This window comes from Protopterus annectens, chromosome 1.part1 (assembly GCF_019279795.1).
Source record: "Protopterus annectens isolate FY-2018-M chromosome 1.part1, PAN1.0, whole genome shotgun sequence".
NCBI lineage: Eukaryota > Metazoa > Chordata > Ceratodontiformes > Protopteridae > Protopterus > Protopterus annectens.
The window spans coordinates 428,659,532-428,685,619 of NC_056726.1; the positions used below are offsets into that span (position 1 = coordinate 428,659,532).

The 26,088-nt window shown below is 45.1% G+C and overlaps 1 protein-coding gene across 1 annotated transcript in view; it reads right to left on the bottom strand.

The window, feature by feature from the left end:
• ACO2 (aconitase 2) overlaps positions 1 to 26,088 on the bottom strand; it is a 1,318,356-nt gene that overhangs the window by 916,720 nt on the left and 375,548 nt on the right. Inside the window, exons 5-7 of the mRNA XM_044075713.1 lie at positions 19,900 to 20,058; positions 19,772 to 19,778; positions 6,863 to 6,892 (exon numbers count right to left, since the gene is read on the bottom strand). Coding sequence (XP_043931648.1) covers positions 6,863 to 6,892; positions 19,772 to 19,778; positions 19,900 to 20,058 — 196 coding nt within the window. The remainder of the gene's footprint in view (positions 1 to 6,862; positions 6,893 to 19,771; positions 19,779 to 19,899; positions 20,059 to 26,088) is intronic.

Here is a 26,088-nt window from a genome sequence, read left to right on the forward strand (position 1 = left end):
GGTACTTAGCTTTTAGAAGTCTTCAAGTAGTATTCGGTAGTAGTAATCTCTGGATCTGACCGACCGGCACTTGCGAACAGCTTCTGCTTCGGCGCCACGCGCAAGAAAGACTGAGGAAAATGGCGCCGGCTGATGCCTTTATACCCGAAGACCAGCAGAGATGACGTCGGGTGAAGTGCGACACCAGCCGAGGCCAGACCCAGACTTTGGAATCCGGCCGACCGAAGGGCTGCCTGACGACAGGACAACCCATTTGTAAGGACTGCAGATGCATCCTTGAAGGACATCTGTACTATGTCCTTCAAGGATGCAACTGCAGTCCTGACATATGGGTTGAATACCATAGCCAACCTGGGGGTGGTAGGCACTAAGACAAAGATGGTGTAGCTAAAATGCCCTGCAGGACTGCAGAAGCAAACCCTGCTCTGGATCTGGAATATAAAGGCAGGTTGTAATGTTTAGAAAATGTATGCACGGAGCTCCATGTAGCAGCTTCTAAAATGTCCTTTGTTGCCACTCCTCTTAAAAAGGCTGTGGAGGTGGCTATAGCTCTGGTGGAATGTGGCCTGATGTCAGATGGCACAGTTTTTCCATGAAAAGAGTAGCAGAATCGAATGCAATTTCCAATCCATTTAGAAATTGTCTGTTTGGAAATTGCTTTTCCCTGCAATCCAGCAGCGTAAGCTACAAAAAGCTGGTCAGATTTTCTGAAAGACTTTGTTCTGTCCAAGTAGTAGCGCAACTGTCTGTGTATGTACAAGGTGTGCAGAAGTCTCTCTCCTTTATTTTGAGGATTGGGAAAGAAGGTAGGCAGGTGAATAGCTTGATTCAGGGACACCCTGGATACCACCTTTGGCATGGTTCTCAAAGAAACTCTGTCCTGATGAAAAATGAGAAATGGTTGTATTGCCATAAGGGCCTGTAGCTCAGAGACTCTTCTTGCTGAGGTTACTGCCAGAAGGAAAGCAGTCTTCCAAGACAGAAATTGTAACTCTGAAGATGCTGCTGGTTCAAAGGGGGGAAGAGTTAATTTTTCCAGCATGAAGTTGAGGTCCCATGCAGGCACTGGTGGTTTCCTTGGAGGGTTGATGTTCTTTATACCTCTTAGAAACTGTCTTAGCAATGGGTGAGAAAATAGTGATCAGTGTTATATTTGGCAGATATTGCTGAAGCATGTATTTTTATGGAAGAATATGAAAGGCCATTGTGGAGCATTTCAGCCAAATATTCTAGGATCTGTGGAATGCTCATCACTGATGGGTCTTGACCCTTTTTGCTGTTCCAGATAAGAAATCTCTTCCATTTTGCTGAGTATGTTTTTCTAGTGGAAGGTCTGCGCGCCTTCAGGATGATATCTTTTACCCTTTTGGAAAGTGTATCCTGAGGAATAGTCATGGAATCTTTCAAGCTGTCAGCTTCAATGTTTGCAAGCTGGGGTGTAGTGTCCTGTAATTGTGCTGTGTCAGAAGAAGTGGCCAATTAGGAAGGAGCCACGGACTGGTGTGTGTCAAGCTCCGCAGCAGTGGATACCAGTGTTGTCTTGGCCAGTCTGGAGCTATCAGTATGACTTTCGGTTGTTCTGTCTTGATCTTTAGTAACACCTTGGTCATCAAAGGAAGAGGTGGGAAGGCATATAGTGTTAGAGAGTTCCAACTAAAGGAGAGAGCGTCCACCTTCCATGCTTGAGGATGGTATGTCCTTGTGCAAAACTTTCAGATGGTGATTGAGGTGGGAGGCAAAAAGATCTATATCCGGCCTTCCCCATGCTTGAGTTATTTGTAAGAAAATGTCTGGATGCAACATCCATTCATGTGGATCCATGATGCTTCTGCTTACGCTGTCCACCAGAACATTGTCCTTCCCTGGTACAAACTGGAATTGTAGCTCTATTTTCAATTGTAGGGAAATATCCCAGAGATTCATTGCCAGTCTGCAAAGAGGGTAGGAAAGGGTACCTCCTTGCTTGTTTATGTACCACATAACTGTGGTATTGTCTGTCTTTATTAGTAGATGGCTCTGATGCATGAATTTTTCGAAGGCCTTGATTGCATGCATCACTGCCAGCATTTCTTTTTGGTTGATGTGCAGGTGCTTTTCTTTTTGTGTCCATTGTCCTTGAATGCATCTGCCCTCCATGTGCGCCCCCCATCCATGGTCTGAGGCATCTGTTGTTATGGTTTGACTTGCATGAGGCTTGCTGAAAGGCAGACCTTTGTTTATCTGGCTTGCTTGAGCCCACCACAGAAATTCCTTTTGAAGGCATGGAATGAGTGGGATCAATGCTTCCAGGCTGTGGCTGTGTTGAGACCATAGACTTTTTAGATACCATTGTAGTTTCCTCATATGCAGCCTTCCGTGTGGAATCAGAAGAATGCAAGATGCCATGAAACCCAGGACCTGCAGGATTTTCCTTGCAGTCATCTGGGTGTGTGTTGCCAATTTTCTGAAGTATTCTGGTAATTGTTTTTGTTTTGTCAGAAACGTCATCTGGGTGTTTGCGTCCAGTGTGGCACCCAGGAAAGGTATTTGTTGGGATGGTACGAGTCTTGATTTCTGAATATTGACTGTGTATCCCAAAGCCTGCAGTAGGTGAATGACATAGTCCAAGTTTTTTAACAAGGCTTGTTGGCTGTCCGCTTGTATAAGGCAGTCGTCCAGGTAAGGGTATATTTGTATCCCCTGAAGTCTGCAATGTGCAATTACTGATGCCAGGCATTTCGTGAACACTCTGGGCGCAGTAGATAAGCCAAAGGGCAATGCTGAGAATTGATAATGCTCTGAGCCTGGAAGAAATCTGGGGTATCTTCTGCAACTTTGTCTGATTGGGACATGCAGGTATGCCTCCTTGAGGTCCAGAGTTACCAGCCAAGACCCCTTGCCCAGGATGGGAAGGAGTTGCTGTAAAGTCAGCATTTTGAATTTTGGCACAATAAGGTAAGTATTCAGTGCGGACAAGTCCAGAATGGGTCTCCATTGGTTTTCTTTTCTTGGAACAAGGAACAATCTTGAATAAAATCCTTGGCCTTGTTCTGCAGAAGGAACCTTTTCTATTGCTCTTATTTGAAGTAGATTTGTTATTTGTTTGAGTGCCTCTGCCCTTTGATTTGGTGGCAGGATTGGCTTGCCATGTCTTGTTGGTAGTGTATGAAAATGGAATCTGTATCCTTTTTGTCTATTATGTCCAGTATCCATTTGTCCTTTGTAATATTGTGCCAATTTTGTGAGAATAAAGATAATTTTCCGCCCAAAGGTGCTTCTAATTGAGCCCTGGATGGCGGAGTCAAAGCCGTCATTGAGATTGTCCCTGCGGAGCAGTGGATGGTCCTGCCCCACCTCTCTGGTTCGGAGGCTGCCATTGACGTCCTCTGTAGGAGCCTCGAGTTTGCCCTATACCTCTGCCACGTCTGTTTTTGCCTCTCTGAAATTTGTCTGTGTCTGGAAAGGACCAATGCTTAGAAGGCCAATTCCTGCTGAATCTTGGAGGCTGTACCTGGAGGAAATCTTTGATGGTTTGCACTGATTTTGCCTTTTCCTCTATTTTCTTTAAAACCTCTTGAGCAGTAGCACCAAATAGCTTATGTTCCTCTAGTGGTGCGTCCAAAAGCTTAATTTCACATGGTCTGGCAATGTTTGTTCCTTTAACCAAGCATGTCTGCGTATGAACGCACCTGTCATTGCTGCTCTACATGAAGCTTCCAATGCATCATACCCACACTGAAGGAAATGGTTGCTAACCTGCTGAGTATTATGAACCAATTCCTGTAACCCCTTTCTATCTAATGGTTCAGGGGAAGCCAATTTCTTTTGCAAGTCATCCAACATGTATTCCTGATACTGAATCATATGAAATTGACAATTTAATGCTCGCATAGAAAGGGTGGAAGATGTATATACCTTCTTGCCCCACCTTTCTAAAGCCCTAGAATCTCTTTCCGAAGGAAGTGGATTCTTAGCAGTAGTGGAGGAAACCCCTTTAGGCCCCTGAGAAATAGTTTCAGGGTCAGCAGTATGGCCCTTGTACAGAAATTGATGTGTGTCTGAGACCCTGTAGTACCCATCTGGCTTGACAGGGGCAGGGGGGAGGGAGTCAGGGGAAACACTAGATTCTAAGTACACATCATCTAAAACATTTAAAACTGGAGGAATAGCTAAGGGTCTATGCTTAGGTAGCTTTAAAAATTCCCTTAACCTTTTCCTAGAATCTGACTATTCTTGGCCTTGCCATTTGAAGTGTTCCCTCATGGAATGAAGCGTTTCCCCAAAGGAAAACTCCTCAGGAGGGGAAGCAGAGGGAATGTATTCCTCCGCATCAGAATCCTCGTAGGCCGGGAAGGCCTCCTCCTGGTAGTCTGAATGTGCAGAATCACCTGAGGCCTCATCGGAGGACTGGGGATCTACCTGCTCAACTCTAGGCCTCTTGACAGAAGGCAGCTGAGAGCCTCTATATGGATGTGGCTGAGAACCCCTAATTAAAGAAATAAGGTCCTCAGCTAAACTTAAAATTTGTGAACCAGAAGTGGATCCCAGAGAAACAGATCTTGGAGGGAGAGACTTAGCCTGTTTGGCAGCCTTAGCACGTATGTAGGCCTTAATGGACATAGACACTGGAGGCCTGGCAGCCCCACGTGCTGGAGTAGTCTTATCCACTGAAATGGTGTCAGAAATATCCTGGGCTACAGTCTCAGAGGGGAGAACAGAAACCGGCACCGAGCTGGCCTCCGGTACCGAAGGAACCGGTGGGGCGGTGTCGTCTGTCTGTAGCGGTTGTGAAACCGGCTCAGAAGAGACCGAGACACTCGCGGTAGGCCTAAGCGTGGTGTCAGCCGAGACCACGGGTGTCGGTCCTTATCCTTCCGTTTTTTAGGTAAATGTGCTGTCGGAAGCTCCGACGGCATGATATAACAGAAATCTTCCCCAAAATAATCCCGTGCAAACTCTGACCGACGCCCAAGAGTGCGTTTATTGAAAGAAGCACAAGCTGTACAGGCCGAGACGTTGTGTTCTGGGCCTAGGCAGGGTAAGCAGTAAGAGTGGAAATCCTTATGAGGTATTTGTTTCCCACAAGTTAAACAATTATTAACTTTTACAGTTTTATCTGACATCAGCTGAGGCAAGAAAAGGTCCCCAACGGGGTACTTAGCTTTTTTTGAAGACTTCAGTAGCTGAAAACAGAGGAGCTGGCCGACCGGCACTTGCGAACTGCTTCTGCTTCGGGCGCCGCGCGGCAAGAAAGACTGAAGAAGATGGCATCGACTGACGCTTTTATACCCCAGGTGCTCTGATGTCGGGGAAGGGGCGACATCAGCCGACACCGGACCCAGACTTTGGAATCCGGACGACCGAAGGGCTGCCTGAGGCAGGACAACACATATGTCAGGACTGCAGTTGCATCCTTGAAGGACCTCATTCTAGATACCTCATGTATTAATTTGCCTCCATCATCCCACTGTTTGAGAACCCATGTAACAGAGCCCAAACACCAATTCAAAACTTAATGGTGCATTCAAAATGTCATCTTTTAAATCAGATAAGTTCCGATTAGTAACTAAGTTTACAGGCTTAATATAACAGGAGCGGCTTTCTCAAGACTATCTGCACATTTAAGAACACCTCTTGCAGCATGTTTCGAAACCAGAGTCAAATTATAAACTGTAATTCTGCTCTGCAAGAAAGGATGCAGCGAAATTATCCAAACTATAAGCATACTGTAAAAAGTACAGTTTTGTACCTACCATAAATGTAGATGTCCGATAGACATGCAACTGCAGTCATAACATATGGGTTGTCCTGCCTCAGGCAGCCCTCGGTCGGCCGGATTCCAAAGTCTGGGTCCGACGTCGGCTGATGTCTCATTTCTCTCCGACGTCAGAGCGGCTGGAGTATATAAGCATCAGCCGGCGCCATTTTCTTCAGTGTTTCTTGCCCCAGATGCCAGGTGCCCTCCAAGGAAGGCTGTAATCAAATTTGGAAGACAAAAACAGGATTCCAGACAAATAAATGAGCAATAAAACAAACACACCATAACAGATATTCCCAGCTAAGAGAAAAGTACAGTTTTGTACCTACCATAAATGTAGATGTTCGAGGATCCACATTGCTGCAGTCCTAACTATTGGGTAGTCCGCTGTCCAGTCGGCCCGAATAGCAAAGTATATGGCTGACGTCGGTCAAGGCGCATTAGACTGACGTCAGTACGTCAGGGTACTAATGCGCATGACCGACGCCATATCCTCAGTCTTTTCTTGCCCCAGATGTCAGAAGACCCTAAAAAGACAAGGCCTAAACCAAAAACTCCAAACATACCTGCACCAAAAATATGTACAAGATATACAAAATTACTAGAGTATAACCTCACCTACACAACCACCCCTAAACACAGAGGGGAAGGAGGGAGGGTAAATTGGACTGCAGCAATGTGGATCCTCGAACATCTACATTTATGGTAGGTACAAAACTGTACTATGTTCTTCATTCCACATTGCTGCAGTCCTAACTATTGGGTAGAATCCCAAAGCAGAGGTAAGGGAGGCTGGCAAATCATAAGGAAGCAGGAGCTGACAACATGCCTTGCAAAATAGCTGTGGCAAAACCAGCCCTAGATTTAGAGTAGAGAGGAAGGTGATAATGCTTAGAGAAAGTATGCACTGAACTCCAAGTAGCTGCCTCCAAAATATCCTTAGTTGCCACCCCTCTTAGAAATGCTGTTGAAGTGGCAGTAGCCCTAGTGGAATGAGGCCTAATCCCAGCTGGAATCTCCTTGCCATGATGGGAATAACAAAATGCAATGCAAAACCCAATCCACTTAGAAATAGTTTGTTTTGACACAGGCTTGCCCTGAGAACTCAAAGCAAAAGAAACAAACAACTGCTGAGACTGCCTAAAATCCTTAGTCCTGCTTAAATAATAACGCAATTGCCTGTGCACATCTAAAGTGTGCAAAATCTTTCCCCTTTATTTTGGGGATCTGCATAAAAAGTAGGCAAATGAATAGTTTGGTTTAAAGCCACACTAGAAACCACCTTAGGCATAAAAGAAGGATTAGTACGTAATGATACCCTATCCTTATGAAAAATCAAAAAAGGCTCTACCGCCATAAGGGCCTGCAACTCAGAAACCCTTCTTGCAGAAGTAATGGCCAACAAAAAAGCAGTCTTCCATGACAAGTATTTCAATTCAGCAGTAGCCGAGGCTCAAAAGGTTGTAGAGTAAGTTTCTCCAACACAAAATTGAGATCCCAAGCAGGAGTAGGAGCTCTACGTGGGGGTCTTATATTCTTTGCCCCTCTAAGAAATTGCTTGAACAAAGGATGCGAAAACAATGGTGGGTCACAGTCATAGTGAGCTGAAATTGCTGCAGCATGAATCTAATGGAAGAGAAAGACAAACCTTTGTCCAATAACTCAGTAAGATATTGAAGAGCCACACTCAAATTAGGCTCAGAAATCTCCAAATTGTTTGCTGCACTCCAAAATAAAAATCTCTTCCATTTTTCCGCGTACACTTTCCTTGTACTAGGTCTTCTGGCTTCCATAACCACATTTAAAACTTGTTGAGGAAGTTGAGACCTGCTGTGTTTCAAAACAGAATATGCCAGGCTGTTAGATGAAGAGAGTGAAGCTTGACATTGAGCATGTGACCGTCCCTCTGAGACAACAGGTGTGGAATCAAAGGTAAAGGCCATGGAGGCTTCCTTACCAGACTCCTCAGTAATGGGTACCAGTGTTGCCGAGGCCAATCTGGAGCTATTAAAATCATCCTTGGCTTGTCTTGTCTGACCTTTAGGAGCACCTTTGGAAGAAGAGGCAGAGGTGGAAAGGCATACACATGAAGATTTTTCCAACTGAAAGAAAGAGCATCCACTTTCCAGGCTGTGTGATGAAACCTCTTTGTGCAAAACTTTGGCAGCTGGTGGTTTAGTGGGGAAGCGAACAGATCTATGTCTGGAGTTCCCCATGGCACTGTCAATTTTTCTAATACATGAAGGTCCAGTTTCCACTGTGGGGATCCATGATTTGTCTGCTTAACACATCTGCTAAGGAGTTCTGTGCTCCGGCAGAAACCTTGCCTGAAGAGTTAGTTGCAAGCTGAGCGCAGTCTCCCATAAAATCATTGCTTGCCTGCACAACGGGTAAGAATGTGTTCCCCTTTGTTTGTTGATGTACCACATGACAGTTGTGTTGTCTGTTAGAATCAACACCTGCCCTGGAAGAAGTAACTCCTTGAAAGCCATTAATGCAAACTGGACTGCTAACATCTCCTTCATGTTGATATGTAGATGCTGTAGTCTGGCAGGCCACTTGTCTTGTATCCACTTTCCATTTAGATGAGCTCCCCAAGCAATGTCTGAGGCATCTGTCGTTAGAATCTGACTCGCCTCTGGCCGGGTCACAGAGAGTCCCTTGTTTAGGTGACATTCCTGAGCCCACCACAAAATTCCTTTTGAATGCAAGGTATTATTTGAATGACAGTGTCCAAATCCTGGCAGTGCTGTGTCCATACATTTTGAGATACCATTGCAGCTTCCTCATATGCAGTTTGGCATTGGGAAGCACCAGAATACAAGATGCCATGAACCCTAAGGCTTGAAGGACTGTCCTTGCAGTCAGCCCGGACTGAAGAGATAGTTGAAGGAAGTAACTGGAAAGATTCTTTTGTTTGTCCGGGGTTAAAAGGCCATCTGGGCTGCTGTATTCAGTCTCACACCCAGAAAGCACATGTCTTGAGAGGGTACTAGACTGGACTTTATTTCATTCACAGAATACCCTAGGCATCTTAGCACTGCTATCACAAATTCCAAATGCTGTAAAAGGTCTTCCTTTTCTTGAGCCAGAATCAGGCAGTCGTCCAAGTAAGGATAGATTTGAATTCCTTTTAGCCTGAAGTAAGCTATCACTGGAGCCAGAACCTTTGTGAATACTCTGGGCAGTAGATAAGCCAAAGGGCAATGCAGAGAATTGATAATGAGAATTTCCAGCTCGAAAACGCAGATACTTCCTGCAACTTAGTCTGATAGGCACATGAAGGTAAGCTTCCTTGAGATCTAAAGTTACCATCCAGTGATCTTTGCCCAGCAGAGGTAAAAGCTGTTGTAACGTCAACATTTTGAACTTGGGAATGTCCAGATAAGTGTTGAGGATAGATAAATCCAAAATTGGTCTCCACGTATTCCCCTTCTTCGGTACTAGGAACAGGCGAGAATAAAATCCTAGGCCCCTTTCTGGCACAGGAACTGGCTGAATGGCCCCTATTTGGAGCAACAGAGAAATTTGCTTGTGAGCCTCTTTTCTTTGTAGAGGAGGAATGTCTGGCATGCCTTTGAAAGGAGGCAAGGTATGGAAATAAAACCTGTAACCGTGGTGAATGATATCCAAAACCCACCTGTCTTGGGTAATTAAATCCCAATTTTCTTTGAAAAGAGCCAGCCTTCCTCCCAAAGGTGCTGCCAGGCGAGAATGTACTGGCAGCTGAAAAGGTAGGTCATTGGGTCTGTTTACGAAAGGACTGACCCCTGCCCTCACCAGAAGTCTGAGCAGGTGAACTCCTGTTCTAGGCCTAAAGAACCTTGAGCTCTGCCCCTACCACGTCTAGACCTACCCCTAGACTGGGAATCATAAGCAGGATATGTCCATCCCTTAGTAGGCCAATTTCTACTAAACTTCGGAGGCTGCACCTGCAAAAAATCCTTAACAGTTTGCATAGACTTAGCCTTGTCCTCCATTTTCTTTAAAATTGCTTCCACAGGCGAACCAAACACATCAGACTGTAAAGGAGCATCCAAAATCCTTGTTTTAACATGCTCAGCTAAATTCTGATCCCTCAACCAGGCGTGCCTACGAAGAACAGAACCAGTGGCAGCCACCCTCGAGGAGGCCTGCACAGCATCAAAACCACACTGCAAGGAATGCTTACCCACCTGTTCAGCCACATGAACTAAATCCTGCAACTCTTTACACTCAATACCTTCTGCCAGAGCATCCACCTTAGACTTCAATTGTGAAAGGAGATAATTCTGATATTTTAACATGTGAAACTGACAATTCAATGCCCTCATGGCTAAAGTGGAAGAAGTATACACTTTCTTTCCCCATCTATCCAAAGCCCTTGCCTCTATCAGGAGGAACAGGATTTTTAACAACAGAAGCCTTCACACCTTTAGGCCCCTGAGAGACAGTTTCTGGGTCTGCCCTAGGACTCTTAAAAAGATACTTATGAGCTTCAGGCACCCTATAGTACCTATCCGGTTTAACTGGGGCAGGAGGCAAAGAATCAGGATTCAGGGAAGCCTCTGCAAAAACATCTTCCACCACATTCAGAACAGGAGGTATAGCTAAAGGCCTATGCTGGGGTAAAACAAGAATTCCCTAAGCCTCTTCCTGGAATCAGAGAAATCTTGACCTTCCCATTTAAAATGCTCCCTCATGGAATGCAGAGTCTCTGAAAATGAAAAATCCTCAGGAGGAGAAGCTGAAGGAGTAGAATCATCCACATCAGAATCAGAATAAGGAGGATACTCCTGCAAGTCTTCAGCCGAAGACTCAGAAACCTCGAACATTGCTCAAAACTCTCAAACTCAGGTTCCACCCTAGGCCTCTTATCAGGAGGGAGCATAGAACCTCTAATCATAGTAATCAAATCCTCTGCCATTTTAAGCATATGTTTCTTAGGCAAAGACCCTGAAACACTAGGAGAAACCCCACTGAAGCTAAACTTGGCCTGCCTCTCAAAGAAGCCTTGGAAACAGAAGGGAGGCTCTAACCACCTTAGGAAGAGAGGGAAGAACAGCCACCTGAGAAGCCCCTTCAGCCTGGCCTACTTCCTGAGAGGACACATCCTGTAACAGTAAAGTCTCTCCCTGAGAATCCAAAGGAACTTCTGGCAGAACCTCCGGCTCCACTGAGCCTTCTAAAGAACCGACGTCCGGACTGTCGGTTCTTCCACTCTAGGCTTTGCTGCTTTGTCCTTGCGCTTTTGGCGAAGCGGGCCGGAGCATCCACGGCATTTTATAATTACAACGCTTCCCAAAACTAACCTGGCACAGTCTAACCTTCTCTTAATAGTGAGTTTGTTAAATCTAGCACAAGAGCGGCATCCAACAACGCCGTGCTCAGGCCCTAAACAAGGTATACACAAAGTATGGTAATCCCTATGAGGTATCTGTTTCCCACAAGAAATACAGTTATTCACTTTTTCTGACATCCGGTTAAATACTGAGGCAAGAAAAACCAAAATATTCCCCAACGGGGTACTTAGCCAACTTTGATTCGGTCTGAAACTCTGACTTCAGAAACTTTCAGAACGCCAACCTGCACTCGCAAAACTGCTTCTGCATCGGACCATGCGGCAAAAAAGACTGAGGATATGGCGTCGGTCATGCGCATTAGTACCCTGACGTACTGACGTCAGTCTAATGCGCCTTGACTGACGTCAGCCATATACTTTGGTATTCGGGCCGACTGGACAGCGGACTACCCAATAGTTAGGACTGCAGCAATGTGGAATGAAGAACATTAGGGATAGGAGTGGACCCTAGGCATAGAGGAGTATGGAGGGAGGGAAAATCAGACTGCAGTTGCATGTCTATCGGACACCTACATTTATGGTAGGTACAAAACTGTACTAAGTCCTTTAAGAATGCAACTGCAGTCATAACATATGGGTAGAATACCATAGCTTAGCTGGGGGAGGAGGAATGCTCTAGGAAAAAGATGGTGTGGCAATCAAACCCTGCAGGACTGCCGAAGCAAAGCCTGCTCTGGATCTGGAGTATAGAGGGAGATTGTAGTGTTTGGAGAATGTATGCACAAAGCTCCATGTAACAGCTTCTAGAATGTCCTTAGTAGGCACCCCTCTTAAGAATGCTGTAGAGGTGGCTGTAGCTCTGGTGGAATGTGGTCCGACATTGGCTGGAACAGTCTTTCCATGAAAGGAATAACAGAATCTGATGCAATGTCTAATCCATTTTGAAATAGTCTGTTTTGAAATTGCTTTTCCTTGGACTGCAGGGGCATAAGCTACAAAAAGTTGTTCAGACTTCCTACTGGCCTTGGTTCTGTCCAGGTAGTATCAAAGTTGTCTGTGAATGTCCAAGGTATGTAACAGTCTTTCCCCCTTATTCTCAGGATTGGGGAAGAAAGCAGGCAGATGAATAGCTTGATTTAAAGAAACCCTAGATACCACCTTTGGCATAAAAGTAGGGTTGGTCCTTAATGAAACCCTGTCTCTGTGAAAAATTATGAACTGTGGTATTGCCATTAGGGCCTGTCGTTCTGAAACCCTTCTTGCTGAGGTAATTGCCAACAGGAAAGCTGTCTTCCATGAGAGAAATTGCAAGTAAACTGAAGCTGCTGGCTCAAATGGAGGTAGAGTCAGTTTTTCTAGGACAAAATTGAGGTCCCAGGCTGGCACTGGGGCCTTTCTTGGTGGCTTAATGTTCTTGATTCCCCTGAGGAATTGCCTTAGCAAAGGGTGTGAAAAGACAGGGGGATCAGTGTTATATCTAGCTGAAAAAGCTGATGCATGTATCTTTATGGAAGAATATGAGAGGCCGTTCTTTAGCATATCTGCCAAATATTCCAAGATGAGTGGGATGTTCAACAATGATGCATCATGTCCCTTGTTGGTATTCCAATTGCTGAATCTCTTCCATTTTGCTAAGTAAACCTTTCTGGTGGATGGTCATCGAGCCTCTGTTAGTATCCACTGAACTTCCTTGGAGAGAGATAGGTTGAGGTTATTTATGGGATCTCCCAGGCTGTTAGCTGCAGTGTCTGAAGGTTTGGATGCACTGTTTTGAAATTGTGTTGAGTCAAAAGTAGAGGCCATTGGGGAAGGGCCCACCTCCTGGTGTGACATATGCTCCGTAGTAGTGGGTACCAGTGTTGTCTTGGCCAGTCCGGAGCTATTATGATTCCCTTGGGTCTCTCTGCCTTCATCTTTAGTAATACTGAGGTCATCAGTGGCAGAGGTGGGAATGCATAGATTGTTAGGAAGTTCCAGTTGAATGAGAGAGCATCTATTTTCCAAGCTTTTGGATGGTATGTCCTTGTGCAGAATTTTTGTAGATGATGGTTGAGGTGAGAGGCAAATAGGTCTACTTCTGGCCTGCCCCATGTCGAAGCGAGTTGTGTGAAGATCTTCGTATGTAACCTCCACTCATGTGGATCTGTGAAATTCCTGCTTAGGCTGTCCGTCAACACATTGTCTTTGCCTGGAACAAACTGGGATTGTAACTGGATGTTTAGGCTCAGTGATTTTTCCCAGAGATGCATTGTCAGTCTGCAAAGGGGGTAAGAGTGGGTGCCCCCTTGCTTGTTTATATACCACATCACAGTGGTGTTGTCTGTCCGTATCAGTAAATGGCCTTGCTGAAGTTGGTGTTGAAAGGCCTCGATGGCATGCATTACTGCCAGCATTTCCTTTTGGTTTATATGCAGATGTGTTTCCTTTGGAGACCATTGTCCTTGTATACACCTGCCTTCCATGTGCGCCCCCCATCCAAGGTCTGAGGCATCTGTGGTCATGGTCTGTGTTATCTGTGGTTTTTTGAATGACATACCTGTGTTTGCCTGGCTCACCGAGGCCCATCATAGGAATTCCTTTTGTAGGCATGGAATGAGCGGTATGGTTGTCTCCAAGTTGTTGCTGTGCTGAGACCAAATGCTTTTTAGGTACCATTGAAGCTCTCTCATGTGTAGTCTTATTAATGGAACCAGGAGAATGCAGGATGCCATGTAACCCAGGGCCTGTAGGAATCTCCTTGCAGTCATCTGGGTGAGTTTTGCTAAACCTTTGAAGTAATGAGTTAACTTCTCTTGCTTGTCTTCTGTCAGGTAAGCCATTTGAGAGGCTGTGTCTAGTTTGGCTCCTAAGAAGATTATTTGCTGGGATGGCTGCAGTCTTGACTTTTGGAAGTTGACTGTGTATCCCAGAGCTTGAAGTAATCGTATGACATAGTCCAAGTTTTTTGTCAACATCAATTTGTTGTCCGCTTGTATGAGGCAGTCGTCCAGGTACGGGTAAATTTGTATCCCCTGGAGCCTGCAATGAGCAATTACTGAAGCCAGGCATTTTGTGAATACTCTGGGCGCAGTAGATAAGCCAAATGGCAATGCTGAGAATTGATAATGCTCTGGCCCTGCAAGAAATCTGAGGTATCTTCTGCAGCTGTGTCTGATAGGGACATGCAGGTATGCCTCCTTGAGGTCCAGAGTAATCAGCCAAGACCCCTTGCCCAGCATGGGAAGGAGTTGCTACAGAGTCAGCATTTTGAACTTTGGTACTATGAGAAAGGTGTTTAATGCGGACAAATCCAGTATTGGTCTCCATTGAGATTCTTTTCTTGGAACAAGGAACAGTCTTGAGTAGAACCCCTGGCCTTGTTCTTGTTGTGGAACTCTTTCTATTGCTTTCATCCGAGTCAGAGAGATTTGCTTGATAGCCTCTGCCCTCTGGTTTTGTGGTAGGTTTGGCATGCCTTGTTTTCTTGGCAAGGTATGAAAATGGAACCTGTAGCCTCGGTCTATAATGTCCAAAATCCATTTGTCCTTTGTCAGTCTGTGCCAATTTTCTGTAAACAGAGATAATTTCCCGCCCAAGGGAGCTTCTATTTGTTCCCTGGTAGGCGGCAGTAGAGAAAAGTCATTGAGATTGTGGCTGTGGGGCAGGTGAAACCCCTGTGTCACTTCTTTGGTTTCCTGGCTGCCATTGTCGTCCCCTGTAAGGACCTCTGTATTGGCCTCTTCCTCGGCCATGTCTGTTTTTACCCCTTTGAAACTTTTCTGGATTAGGAAAGGACCAGTTTTTTGAAGGCCAATTCCTACTGAATCTGGGGGGTTGAACCTGGAGGAAATCTTTCACCGTCTGAACTGATTTTGCTTTTTCCTCGATGGTCTTTAACACATCCTTAGCATTAGCACCAAAAAGCTTGTTCTTTTCCAAAGGTGCATCCAGAAGTTTTGCCTTTACATGATCTGGTAGAGGTTGATCTTTTAACCATGCATGTCTACGAATGACTGCCCCTGTCATAGCTGCCCTACATGAAGCTTCCAGTGCATCATATCCACACTGTAGGAAGTGATTGCTTACTTGCTGAGTATTATGCACAGCTTCCTGCAAAACCTTCCTGTCTAAAGGATCAGGAGTGGCCAATGTTTTTTGTAAATCTTCTAACAGGAAATCCTAATATTGTAACATATGAAAAAGGCAATTCAAAGCTCTCATAGATAAGGTAGTGGAAGTGTAAACCTTTTTGCCCAATCTCTCTAATGACCTAGCTTCCCTGTTGGAGGGCAGAGGATTTTTAGAGGTGGAAGCTGAAACTCCTTTAGGCCCCTGAGAAATAGTTTCCAAATCAGCAGTATGGGCCCTAAATAAATGGGAATGCGTTTCTGGAACCCTGTAATACCTGTCTGGCTTGGCTGGAGCAGGAGGAAGAGAGTCAGGGGTAACACTAGAGTCAGAATATAAATCATCCAAAACATCAAGTACAGGAGGAATAGCTAAGGGCCTGTGCTGGGGCTTCTTAAGGAAAAGTCCGAAGGTGTTTTCTGGAATCAGAATATTCCTGGCCTTGCCACTTGAAATGTTCCCTCATGGTATGAAGAACTTCCCCAAAAGAAATATCCTCAGGAGGGGAGGCCGAGGGGATGGAATCCTCAGCATCTGAGTCCTCATAGGTCTGGAAGAGCTCTTCCTGGCTATCAGAGTGGACAGAGCCCTCAGAATCTTCATCTGACGGAATAGGGTCAGAGGGTTCAACCCGGGGCCTTTTATCAGAAGGAGGCTGGGATCCTCTCTCAGGATGGGCCTGTGAACCTCTAATCATAGAAATTAAATCAGCAGCCATAGACATAATTTGTGTCTCTGGAGTAGGCTGAGGTAAGGTTTTAGTAGAAAGATGTTTTGTTTTGCTGGCTGCCTTAGCCCTAGTGTAGGCCTTAATAGACATGGCCATAGGAGGCCTGGCAGCTCCACGTGCAGGAGTGACCTTGTCTACAGCAATGGTCTCGGGCATTTCCTCGGTTTCGGTATCCGGAGGAAAAACAATAACTGGCGGAGTGATATCCGGAATCGGAGTCGTCGGTAATGCGGTGTCTTCGGTTCAGAGCGGTGGAGAGACAGTCTCAGAGGGAACCGGAGCACTCGCGATGGGTTTTGGCGTGGAGTCGGTGGTAGACACGGGCCGAGGATGTCGGTCCCGGTCTTTTCGTTTCTTGGGAGTTTGCGATGTCGGAAGATCCGACGGCATTGTGTAAGCAAATTTTTCGCCGAAAAAATCTTCAGCGAACTCCGCCCGGTGCCTGAGAGTGCGCTTGTTGAAGTGAGTACAGGCTACACAGGCCGAGACGTCGTGGTCTGGGCCAAGGCAGGGAAGACAGTAAGAGTGGAAATCCTTATGAGGTATTTGTTTACCACAAGAAAGACAATGTTTAACTTTTTCAGTAATTTCTGACATCAGCTGAGGCAAGAAAAGGTCCCCAACGGGGTACTTAGCTTTTTTGATGACTTCGGAATCTAAGAATACAGGAGCTGACCGACCGGCACTTGAACTGCTTCTGCTTCAGGCACCGCGTGGCAAGAAAGACTGAAGAAAATGGCGTCGGCTGATGCTTATATACTCCAGCCGCTCTGACGGAGAGAAATGCGACATCAGCCGACGTCGGACCCAGACTTTGGAATCCGGCCGACCGAGGGCTGCCTGAGGCAGGACAACCCATATGTTATGACTGCAGCTGCATTCTTGAAGGACATCACCAAATATACTCTTGATAATTTAACATTCTAAAGCCTAGATTACTAGACATCCTTTTGTCCTGATGATTTTTAACCATTTTCCCTCCATCACAGACACTGGATTAAATGACACAAAGGACTTAGAACAGGTAGCTGGGTCAAATAAGAAAACAGATCTGTCACATCTGAAGAGATCCTAAACTTTCTCTGAGCCTTTATAGGGAATGCTGGAATAGACACTGGTGTCCTGCAGGTAGCTATATAAACATCTTCCAAGGCCAGTAAGAGTTGAGGGACAGCCAGAATTGGGCATTTCATCCTCTATAAAATCATATAGCCAGCCTAGCAGTGGGATAATTTCAGATTGCTCCCATGCTAAAACATCACTAAATCTAGCAATCACCTAAGGAAAAGTTGGACTTGAGCTCAGGCTTAGTTTACAAAGAATCAGTGTAACAGGACTCTGCATCAACAAGGAAATCACCATTGTCCTCATGAGATTACTTCTCAGCCTTTGAAACAAAGGTCTTCAGCCAAACCAGCAACAGATCTACATATGGGAACACAATCACTAAAAATTTGAACACTCAGCCAAAGAGACCACATCAGCTGACTATCAGCTGTATGATGAAGCTTCTGCTTTTTTTTTTTTTTTTCTTTTGAGCTTCACTACTAGATAAAATATCTAATTGACAGAATATTATGTCTGACAAGGGGAAGGTGTCATCATGAATAAGTTTAGAGCAATAAAGGGTACTGATTTTGTAATTTAACAAAAGATTTACAATTCATGTTCATGCACTCCATTAGTAGCCCTGACAGTTTTTTTTTTTCATTTTTGTGACACTTAACATTACCCATTTAAAGAGAGTTGTTTGATCTACTGAATTTGTCATCTTTCTTTTGTTGTATAATTTACTTGCGGTAGACCAGGATTTTTTTTTTTTTTTTTTTTTGAATTTCTATTGATATTTGGTGTTGGTAGGGGTGTATTATCAGAATGTCGAGTTGAGATGCCTGCAGATGGAAAATTTGAAAAAATACAGATGTTTGAATTTCCATCTGGCTAAGCATCTCTGTGTTCAAAAGTTTATATTAGCAAATGCACTGTGTATTCACTAATATAAACTTGAAGAACCGTACAGAGATCACAGTACAGTGCGGTTTGGGAAATTCATCCCTTTCCTCGCTGTAGTGCGAGCTCGGAGTTGGAATATATAGTTAGCAGGGGTGGGGGGGACCCCCCTGCAAAAACGTGATGTTAGGTATAGAGTTTGGGCTCCTATTACCTGATCAAATGTTTAGGTTAGCGAATACCTAAACGTTAATCTGGTAATAGCAAAAGCAAAAAACCACGAACAGCCAATTTAACACAGGGAAACCTTGGCCATTATGTGGATTTTGCCCCTTTCCCCATTGTTGGTATATTTAGTTGGGGGGGGGGGGCACAGCCCCCCCCCAACTTTATTTTGTTTTTATTTTTATTTTTTTTTTGAGACAGAGGGAATTCATTCCCCATGTTAAATGGCCATCCGCGGTTTTAATTTTTCGATATTACTAGATCGACATTTAGAGGTACTCGCTAACCTAAACATTCGATCGGGTAATATAGACGCAGGAGTTTCCTTTACCTGAACTCCTATACGGACATCACATGATCTATTCGGTAATGTTGTCGAATCTCCTGAGTTCATTCAACTGATTCGACATTGTGACTTGTTCAATATTTTGATTTGGTGTTTCGAACAGAAAATATTTTTCCGTTCAAAATTTTGATAATAAACCATTGGTAGGAATATGAAGTTGTGTCTACCATAACGTTCCATGTTAGTTGTCTTCATCTCGCCTTCTTTTTTGCTGTTTGGGATCAGAGCCGATCCTCGGCTCCGACTCGGCCACCTTCAATAGCTTGAGAGCTGTTTACTGGCTCGAGGCTACCCCGTATCCCATGATGCCTAGCGACAACTACCTAGATCTCGTTTGCCGCTTCAGCTGCGAGGTGTGTCATTTTCTGGCTCAGGCTTGTATATTTCAATTTTTTGTGTAAAAATATTATCTTAGACCCTTTTAAACTAATAGATATTTTACTGTTCTTAGTTTTATTCTGTACGTGTTGTTGAAATACTTTGTTCCTCTTAGTTTCCCTTTTATTTAGAACTCCTTTAAGTTATAGAGTTCTCCCCCCTCTCCCTAGGAGAGCCGTTTAACTTAGAGGCTTTCCTTTCCTGTTTTTGCTATCTTTAAAAAAAAGACAGATTGTATTTTTATAGGTGTATCTTGTTTAGAATAGTACTTATTTGTCTGTCTGTGTTTACCTTGTGGTACTTAGTTTTTTTGTAGTGGGTCATGTCTAAGGAAGCTAAAGTATCTGGTTTTAAAAAGTGTGACTCATGCTGTCAGAAAATGTCTGACAGATGGGCACACTAGCTGCGTTTATTGTTTGGGTGCTGTTCACCTGCAGGACTCTTGTTCTATTTGCCATGCCTTTAGTCCAAGGGTCCTGCAGGAGTGCAAGAACAGATTGATCCTTAGGGGTCTGTTAAAGTCTCAGGATTCACTGGCAAAGAGTTCCCAGCCAGTGAAATCCCCAAAATCCACTAAACCATCAGCTACACCTTCGGAGACGACTCCTGTACAGGATTTGCAGAGTATGTCGGTTCCAGCTGGCACCGACAAGACAACCCTTCCGTCGGTTCCATTGGATGTTTCGGAGCCATAAGAGGCTGAGGTCCCCTTCATTAGAGTCAGTTTATTTGTCTCCTCGCTCTCCATTACTGCAAAGTGAATGTAGCCACCACTCACACTCCTCTCGATCTTCTATGCTGTCGGATCATGATGCAGAGTTTAAATTCTTTTTAAGCACACAGTTGGTTCCTTGACTTGCCAACACATCTCCACATGCTTTTCCGTTAAATCTGACAAAGCACCACAGTAAGGCATTACAAGAAGCATGACTAGAACTTCATGGACGACATGGCTTGCAGTCTGACCATTATGAGGTTTCCAAATTGTAAACTGAGCTAATGTCAACAGCGTGCTACCAATCACCTTCCTATGGTAGTAGTGTTATGAAGAACACTTCCTGCACTCTAAACGGAGCCTGCAGGACACTAATGTCTATCACAACCATACAGAAATAACTTCAGCAATCAACACCCCCAGGCCTTACCTTTGGGCACTTGAGCTCCCACGGGATATCAGCCATGACATCAACAGCATCAGCTCCACCTACTCCGATGGCAATGCAACCTAGACCTCCACCATTGGGAGTGTGGGAATCTGTACCAATCAGCATTACACCAGGATATGCATAATTCTCCAAAATAATCTGTAATGTAAAGAAAGATTAAACAGGCAACAAAGCAACATTTTAAAACTCAGGCATTAGAGTCAACATCTACAATTCAGTTTGCACTTAAGTCAAGTCTGAGTTTACAGCTTTAAAAGATTCTACCACAACTTCAGTCCAAACCGCATGAAAATATTTTCACAAGGTGCCCATTTTAGATGCAATCTTCTCATACGTAACCTACCCATAATGCTGTAAATGCTTTAGTGACAATGGTTAATCACTCTGCCAGCTGTGACCAAAAAGTACAGTTTTGTACCTACCATAAATGTAGATGTCTGATAGGTATGCATCTGCAGTCATAACATATGGGTTGTCCTGCCTCAGGCAGCCCTTCGGTCGGCCGGATTCCAAAGTCTGGGTCTGGCCTCGGCTGATGTCACACTTCACCCGACGTCATAGCTCCTGGGGTATAAAGGCATCAGCCGACGCCATTTTCCTCAGTGTTTCTTGCCCCAGATGCCAGGTGCCCTCTAGGAAGGCTCAATTTGGATAAAAGTAGAAAATTCCAAACAGTAGAAATCAAAAAGTATATATACATATATACATACAAACAAATACACCATAATAGATTCCCCCAGCTAGCTGAGAGGGGTAAGTACCCTAGGAATACCACAGAGGGGAAGGAGGGTGGGTAATCCTGACTGCAGATGCATACCTATCGGACATCTACATTTATGGTAGGTACAAAACTGTACTATGTCCTTCAAGGATGCATCTGCAGTCATAACATATGGGTAGAATACCATAGCCAAACTGGGGGAGGAGGCACTAAGATAATGATGGTGTAGTTAAGATCCCTTGTAAAACTGCAGTTGTAAAACCTGCTCGGGATCTGGAGTATAAAGGAAGATTGTAATGCTTGGCAAATGTATGCACAGAGCTCCAAGTAGCAGCTTCTAAAATGTCTTTGGTAGCCACTCCTCGTAGGAAAGCTGTAGTGGTGGCTGTAGCTCTTGTGGAGTGAGGCCTGATATTTTCAGGAGTTGTCTTTCCATGAAATGAGTAGCAGAATCGAATGCAATTTCCTATCCATTTTGAGATGGTCTGTTTTGAAATTGCTTTTCCTTGCACTCCTGTTGCATATGCTACCAGAAGCTGGTCACTTTTTCTGCTGGCCTTAGTTCTGTCCAGATAGTAGCGCAGTTGTCTGTGTACATCCAAGGTGTGTAGTAGTTTTTCCCCCCTGTTCTGTGGGTTAGGGAAGAATGTAGGTAAATGAATAGCTTGGTTCAAGGATACCCTGGATACCACCTTTGGCATAAAAGTAGGATTGGTTCTCAGAGACACTCTATCCTGGTGAAAGATAAGGAAAGGCTGCACTGCCATTAATGCCTGTAACTTGGATACCCTTCTTGCTGAAGTGATTGCTAGCAGGAAGGCAGTTTTCCAAGATAAGAACTGTAAGTCTGTTGTTGCTGCTGGTTCAAAAGGGGGAAGTGTTAATTTTTCTAGCACAAAATTGAGATCCCATGCAGGCAGAGGTGGTTTCCTTGGAGGTTTTACATTTTTGATCCCTCTCAAAAATTATCTGAGGAGAGGATGAGAGAAGACAGGAGGATCCATGTTGTACTCTGCTGAAATTGCTGATGCATGAATCTTAATGGAAGAATAGGACAAGCCATTGTGGAACAGTTTTGCTAAGTATTCTAGGATGTGTGCTAGGGTTTGCCAGTGTGACATTTGTTCCCTTTGCTGCACTCCAAATGAGGAATCTCTTCCATTTGGCTAAATATGTTTTCCTTGTGGAGGGTCTGCGAGCCTCCAGGATAATGTCCTTAACCCTCTGAGATAAAACAGGTTGGTTTTGTTTTATGCAATTTTCCAAGCAGTTAACTGCAGCGTTTTTAAGTTTGGATGCAGGGTCTTGTAGTTGTTCTGCGTTAGAAGTAAAGGACATAGAGGTAGAGGCCATGAGTTCGTCCGAGACATGCTTCTCAGTAGCGGGTACCAATGCTGCCTTGGCCAGTCTGGAGCTATCAGAATTACCTTTGGCTGTTCCTCTCTGATCTTCAGTAGAACTTTGTACATCAATGGGAGAGGTGGAAAGGCATATACTGTCAGGGCCTTCCAGCTGAAAGAAAGGGAGTCCACCCTCCAGGCTTGTGGGTGGTATACTCTTGAGCAGAATTTCTTCAGTTGGTGGTTGAGTGGGGAGGCGAACAGGTCTATCTCTGGCAATCCCCATTTCTTTGTTATGAGTTTGAAGATGTCTGGATGCAGCATCCATTCGTGAGCATCCGTGGTAGTCCTGCTTAAGCTGTCTGCTAGTGAATTCTCTTTTCCTGGTACGAATCTGGCCTGCAGTTGGATGTTGAGATTCAGGGCTAAGTTCCACAGGTTCATTGCCATCCGGCATAGAGGGTATGAATGTGTGCCTCCCTGTTTGTTGATGTACCACATGACTGTGGTATTGTCCGTCCTTATCAGCAGGTGTCCTTGCTGGAGGAATGATTTGAATGCCTCGATTGCATGCTTCACTGCCAGCATCTCCTTTAGATTTATGTGTAGATTCAGCTGGTCCTGGGACCATAGGCCTTGGATACACTTGTCTTCCACGTGTGCCCCCCAGCCTAGGTCTGAGGCGTCCGTGGTGATGGTCTGCCTTGGATGTGGTTTGTGAAAAGGCAATCCTCTGTTGATCTGGCAGGCCTGAGCCCACCACAGGAATTCTTTTTTCAGGCATGGAATGATTGGTATCAGGGGCTTCTAGACTGTCTGTTGAGACCATACATTCCTTAGGTACCATTGTAATTTTCTCATATGCAGCCTGGCATGTGGGATCAAAATTATGCAGGATGCCATGTAACCCAGGGCCTGCAGGACTTTCCTTGCAGTAAGCTGAGTTTGTCTTGTTAATGCCATGAAGTAGACTGGTAGTTGCTTTTGTTTTTCTTCTGTGAGAAAAGCCATCTGAGTTATTGTGTCCAGTTCTGCACCCAAAAATGTTATCCTTTGGGATGGCACTAGTCTTGACTTTTGTATGTTGACTGTGTATCCCAAGGCTTGCAGCAGTTGTATGACATAGGCCAAATCCTTTATTATTTTTGTCTTGTTGTCCGCTTGTATTAGGCAGTCGTCCAGGTATGGGTAGATTTGAATTCCCTGAAGCCTGCAATGTGCAATTACTGATGCCAGGCATTTCGTGAATACTCTGGGCGCAGTAGATAAGCCAAAGGGCAATGCTGAGAATTGATAATGCTCTGATCCTGCAAGAAATCTGAGGTGTCTTCTGCAATCTGGTCGTATAGGGACGTGCAGGTATGCCTCCTTGAGATCTAGAGTCACCAGCCAAGACTCCTTGCCCAACATGGGAAGAAGTTGCTGTAGGGTCAGCATCTTGACTTTTGGAACAATGAGATATGTGTTCAGTGCGGACAAGTCGAGAATAGGCCTCCATTGATTTTCTTTTCTTGGTACAAGGAATAGTCTGGAGTAAAATCCTTGGCCTTGTTCCATAGATGGTACCTTTTCTATTGCTCTCATCCTTAGTAAGCTGATGATTTGTTTTAGGGCCTCTGATTTCTGGCTTGGTGGAAGGTTTGGCATTCCTCTCTTTTTTGGTAGAGTGTGGAAGTGAAACCTGTAGCCTTTGTCTATTGTTTGCAAAGTCCATTTGTCTCCTGTAATGCAATGCCAGTTTTTTGAAAATAAAGCTAGCTTTCCGCCCAAGGGTGCTTCCAGTTGTTCCCTGGTAGGCGGAATCAGGGCCAAGTCATTGTGTCTGTCCTGTGGAAGTGGTTGCAGTCGCAGCTGTGGCGGCACTTCTCTGGTTGGCAGGTTGCCACTGACGACCCCTGTAGGCACTCCTTGATTGACCTCTGCCTCTTGGGCGTCTATTTCTGCCTCTCTGTGCTCTGGAGGTGTCTGGAAAGGACCAATTCTTTGAAGGCCAATTTCTGCTGAACCTCGGAGGTTGGACCTGCAGAAAATCCTTGACTGTTTGGACAGATTTTGCTTTTTCTTCCACTTTCTTTAGAACCTCCTGTGCAGGGGTGCCAAATAAACTTTGTTTCTCCATAGGGGCATCTAGGAGTTTAGACTCAACATGGTCTGGCAAGGATTGTTCTTTTAGCCAGGCATGCCTTCGAATCACTGCTCCAGTCATAGCTGATCTAAATGAAGCCTCCAGTGCATCATAGCCACATTTTAAGAAATGATTACTGACCTGCTGAGAGCTGTGTACCAAATCCTGAAGGGACTTGCGGTCTAAAGGTTCAGGAGAGTACAGCTTTTTATTCAGCTGATCTAACAAAAATTCCTGGTACTGTATCATGTGAAATTGACAGTTTAAAGCCCTGGCAGAAAGAGTAGCAGATGTATAAACCTTTTTACCCCATCTCTCTAATGCTCTTGATTCTCTTTCAGAGGGTAGGGGGTTTTTGGCAGAGGCAGCTGCAACACCTTTAGGGCCCTGAGAAATGGTTTCTGGGTCTGCAGCATGGGCCTTATACAAGTGGAAGTGAGAATCCGGGACCCTGTAGTATCTGTCAGGTTTGGCAGGGGCCGGGGGAAGAGAATCAGGGGCAGTACTGGCATCACTGTATGCATCATCAACAACTGACAGTACAGGTGGTATGGCTAAAGGCCTATGCTGTGGTAAGTGTAAAAAAGCCCTTAGCCTTTTCCTAGAATCAGAAAAATCCTGACCCTGCCATTGAAAGTGTTCCCTCATTGAGTGTAGAGTTTCCCCAAATGAAAATTCTTCTGGAGGGGAGGCAGAAGGAATGGAGTCTTCTGCATCAGAATCCTCATAAGGTGAGTATGGTCCTTCCTGATGGTCAGATAAATCTGAACCATCCGAGGAATAGTCAGAGGAGAGAGGTTCAGGGGGTTCAGTCCTAGGCCTCTTTTCAGGGGGGGGTTGTGAGGCCCTGTCTGAGTGAGGTTGGGATCCCCTGATCAGAGAAATAAGGTCCTCAGCAAGGCTGAGAACGTGAGTTTAGCTGCTTTAGCCCTGGAGAAGGCCTTGATAGACATAGAAGCAGGGGGTCTAGCTGCCCCACGTGCAGGAGTAGAGATGTCCAACGGAATGGTGTCGGACAAATCTTGTGTGCCTGCTTCTTCAGTAGGAATTTCTGTAGCCGACTCAGCTGGGGCCTGTGTGGCCTCGGTTGTCGGAGGCATGCATTCGGCCGAAGGGAGAACCGAGGTCTCGGTTTCAGCCGAAACGGAGACACTCGCGGTAGGCCTAACCGTGGTTTCAGCCGAAACCGTGGGCCGCGAGTGTCGGTCCTTTTCCTTGCGTTTTTTAGCTAAATGTGCAGTTGGAGTCTCCGACGGCATTTTATATGCAAAAGCTGAGCCAAAAAACTCTTCAGCAAACTCCGACCGACGTCTAAGTGTCCGTCGGTTGAAGGAAGCACAGGCTAAACAAGCTGATACGTCGTGGTCTGGGCCTAAGCAAGGAAGGCAGTAAGAGTGGAAATCCTTATGAGGTATTTGTTTCCCACAAGTTAAACAATTATTTACTTTGTCTGACATCGGCTGAGGCAAGAAAGAGTCCCCAACGGGGTACTTAGCTTTTTTAGAAGTCTTCGGTAGCTGAAATCTCTGGATCTGACCGACCGGCACTTGCGAACAGCTTCTGCTTCGGGCACCGCGCGGCAAGAAAGACTGGGGAAAATGGCGTCGGCTGATGCCTTTATACCCCAGGAACTATGACGTCGGGTGAAGTGCGACATCAGCCGAGGCCAGACCCAGACTTTGGAATCCGGCCGACCGAAGGGCTGCCTGAGGCAGGACAACCCATATGTTATGACTGCAGATGCATCCTTGAAGGACATCCAATCTACCACACGGATGTTTTCTGTACGGTTTCTGATACTATGAATATTTAAGGCTTTCCATTCAGTTTACCTAATAGGTTGAACCCAAAAGTATGGTGAGGGCAGGTTCCATGGCAGGAAAAAGCTGCCTTCTCTTGTTCCTGGTTTAACAATTTAGAACTTTGTTCAATTAGATGGTACTATTTCAGAGTAGCAATACTAGTGGGAAATCAATACTCCT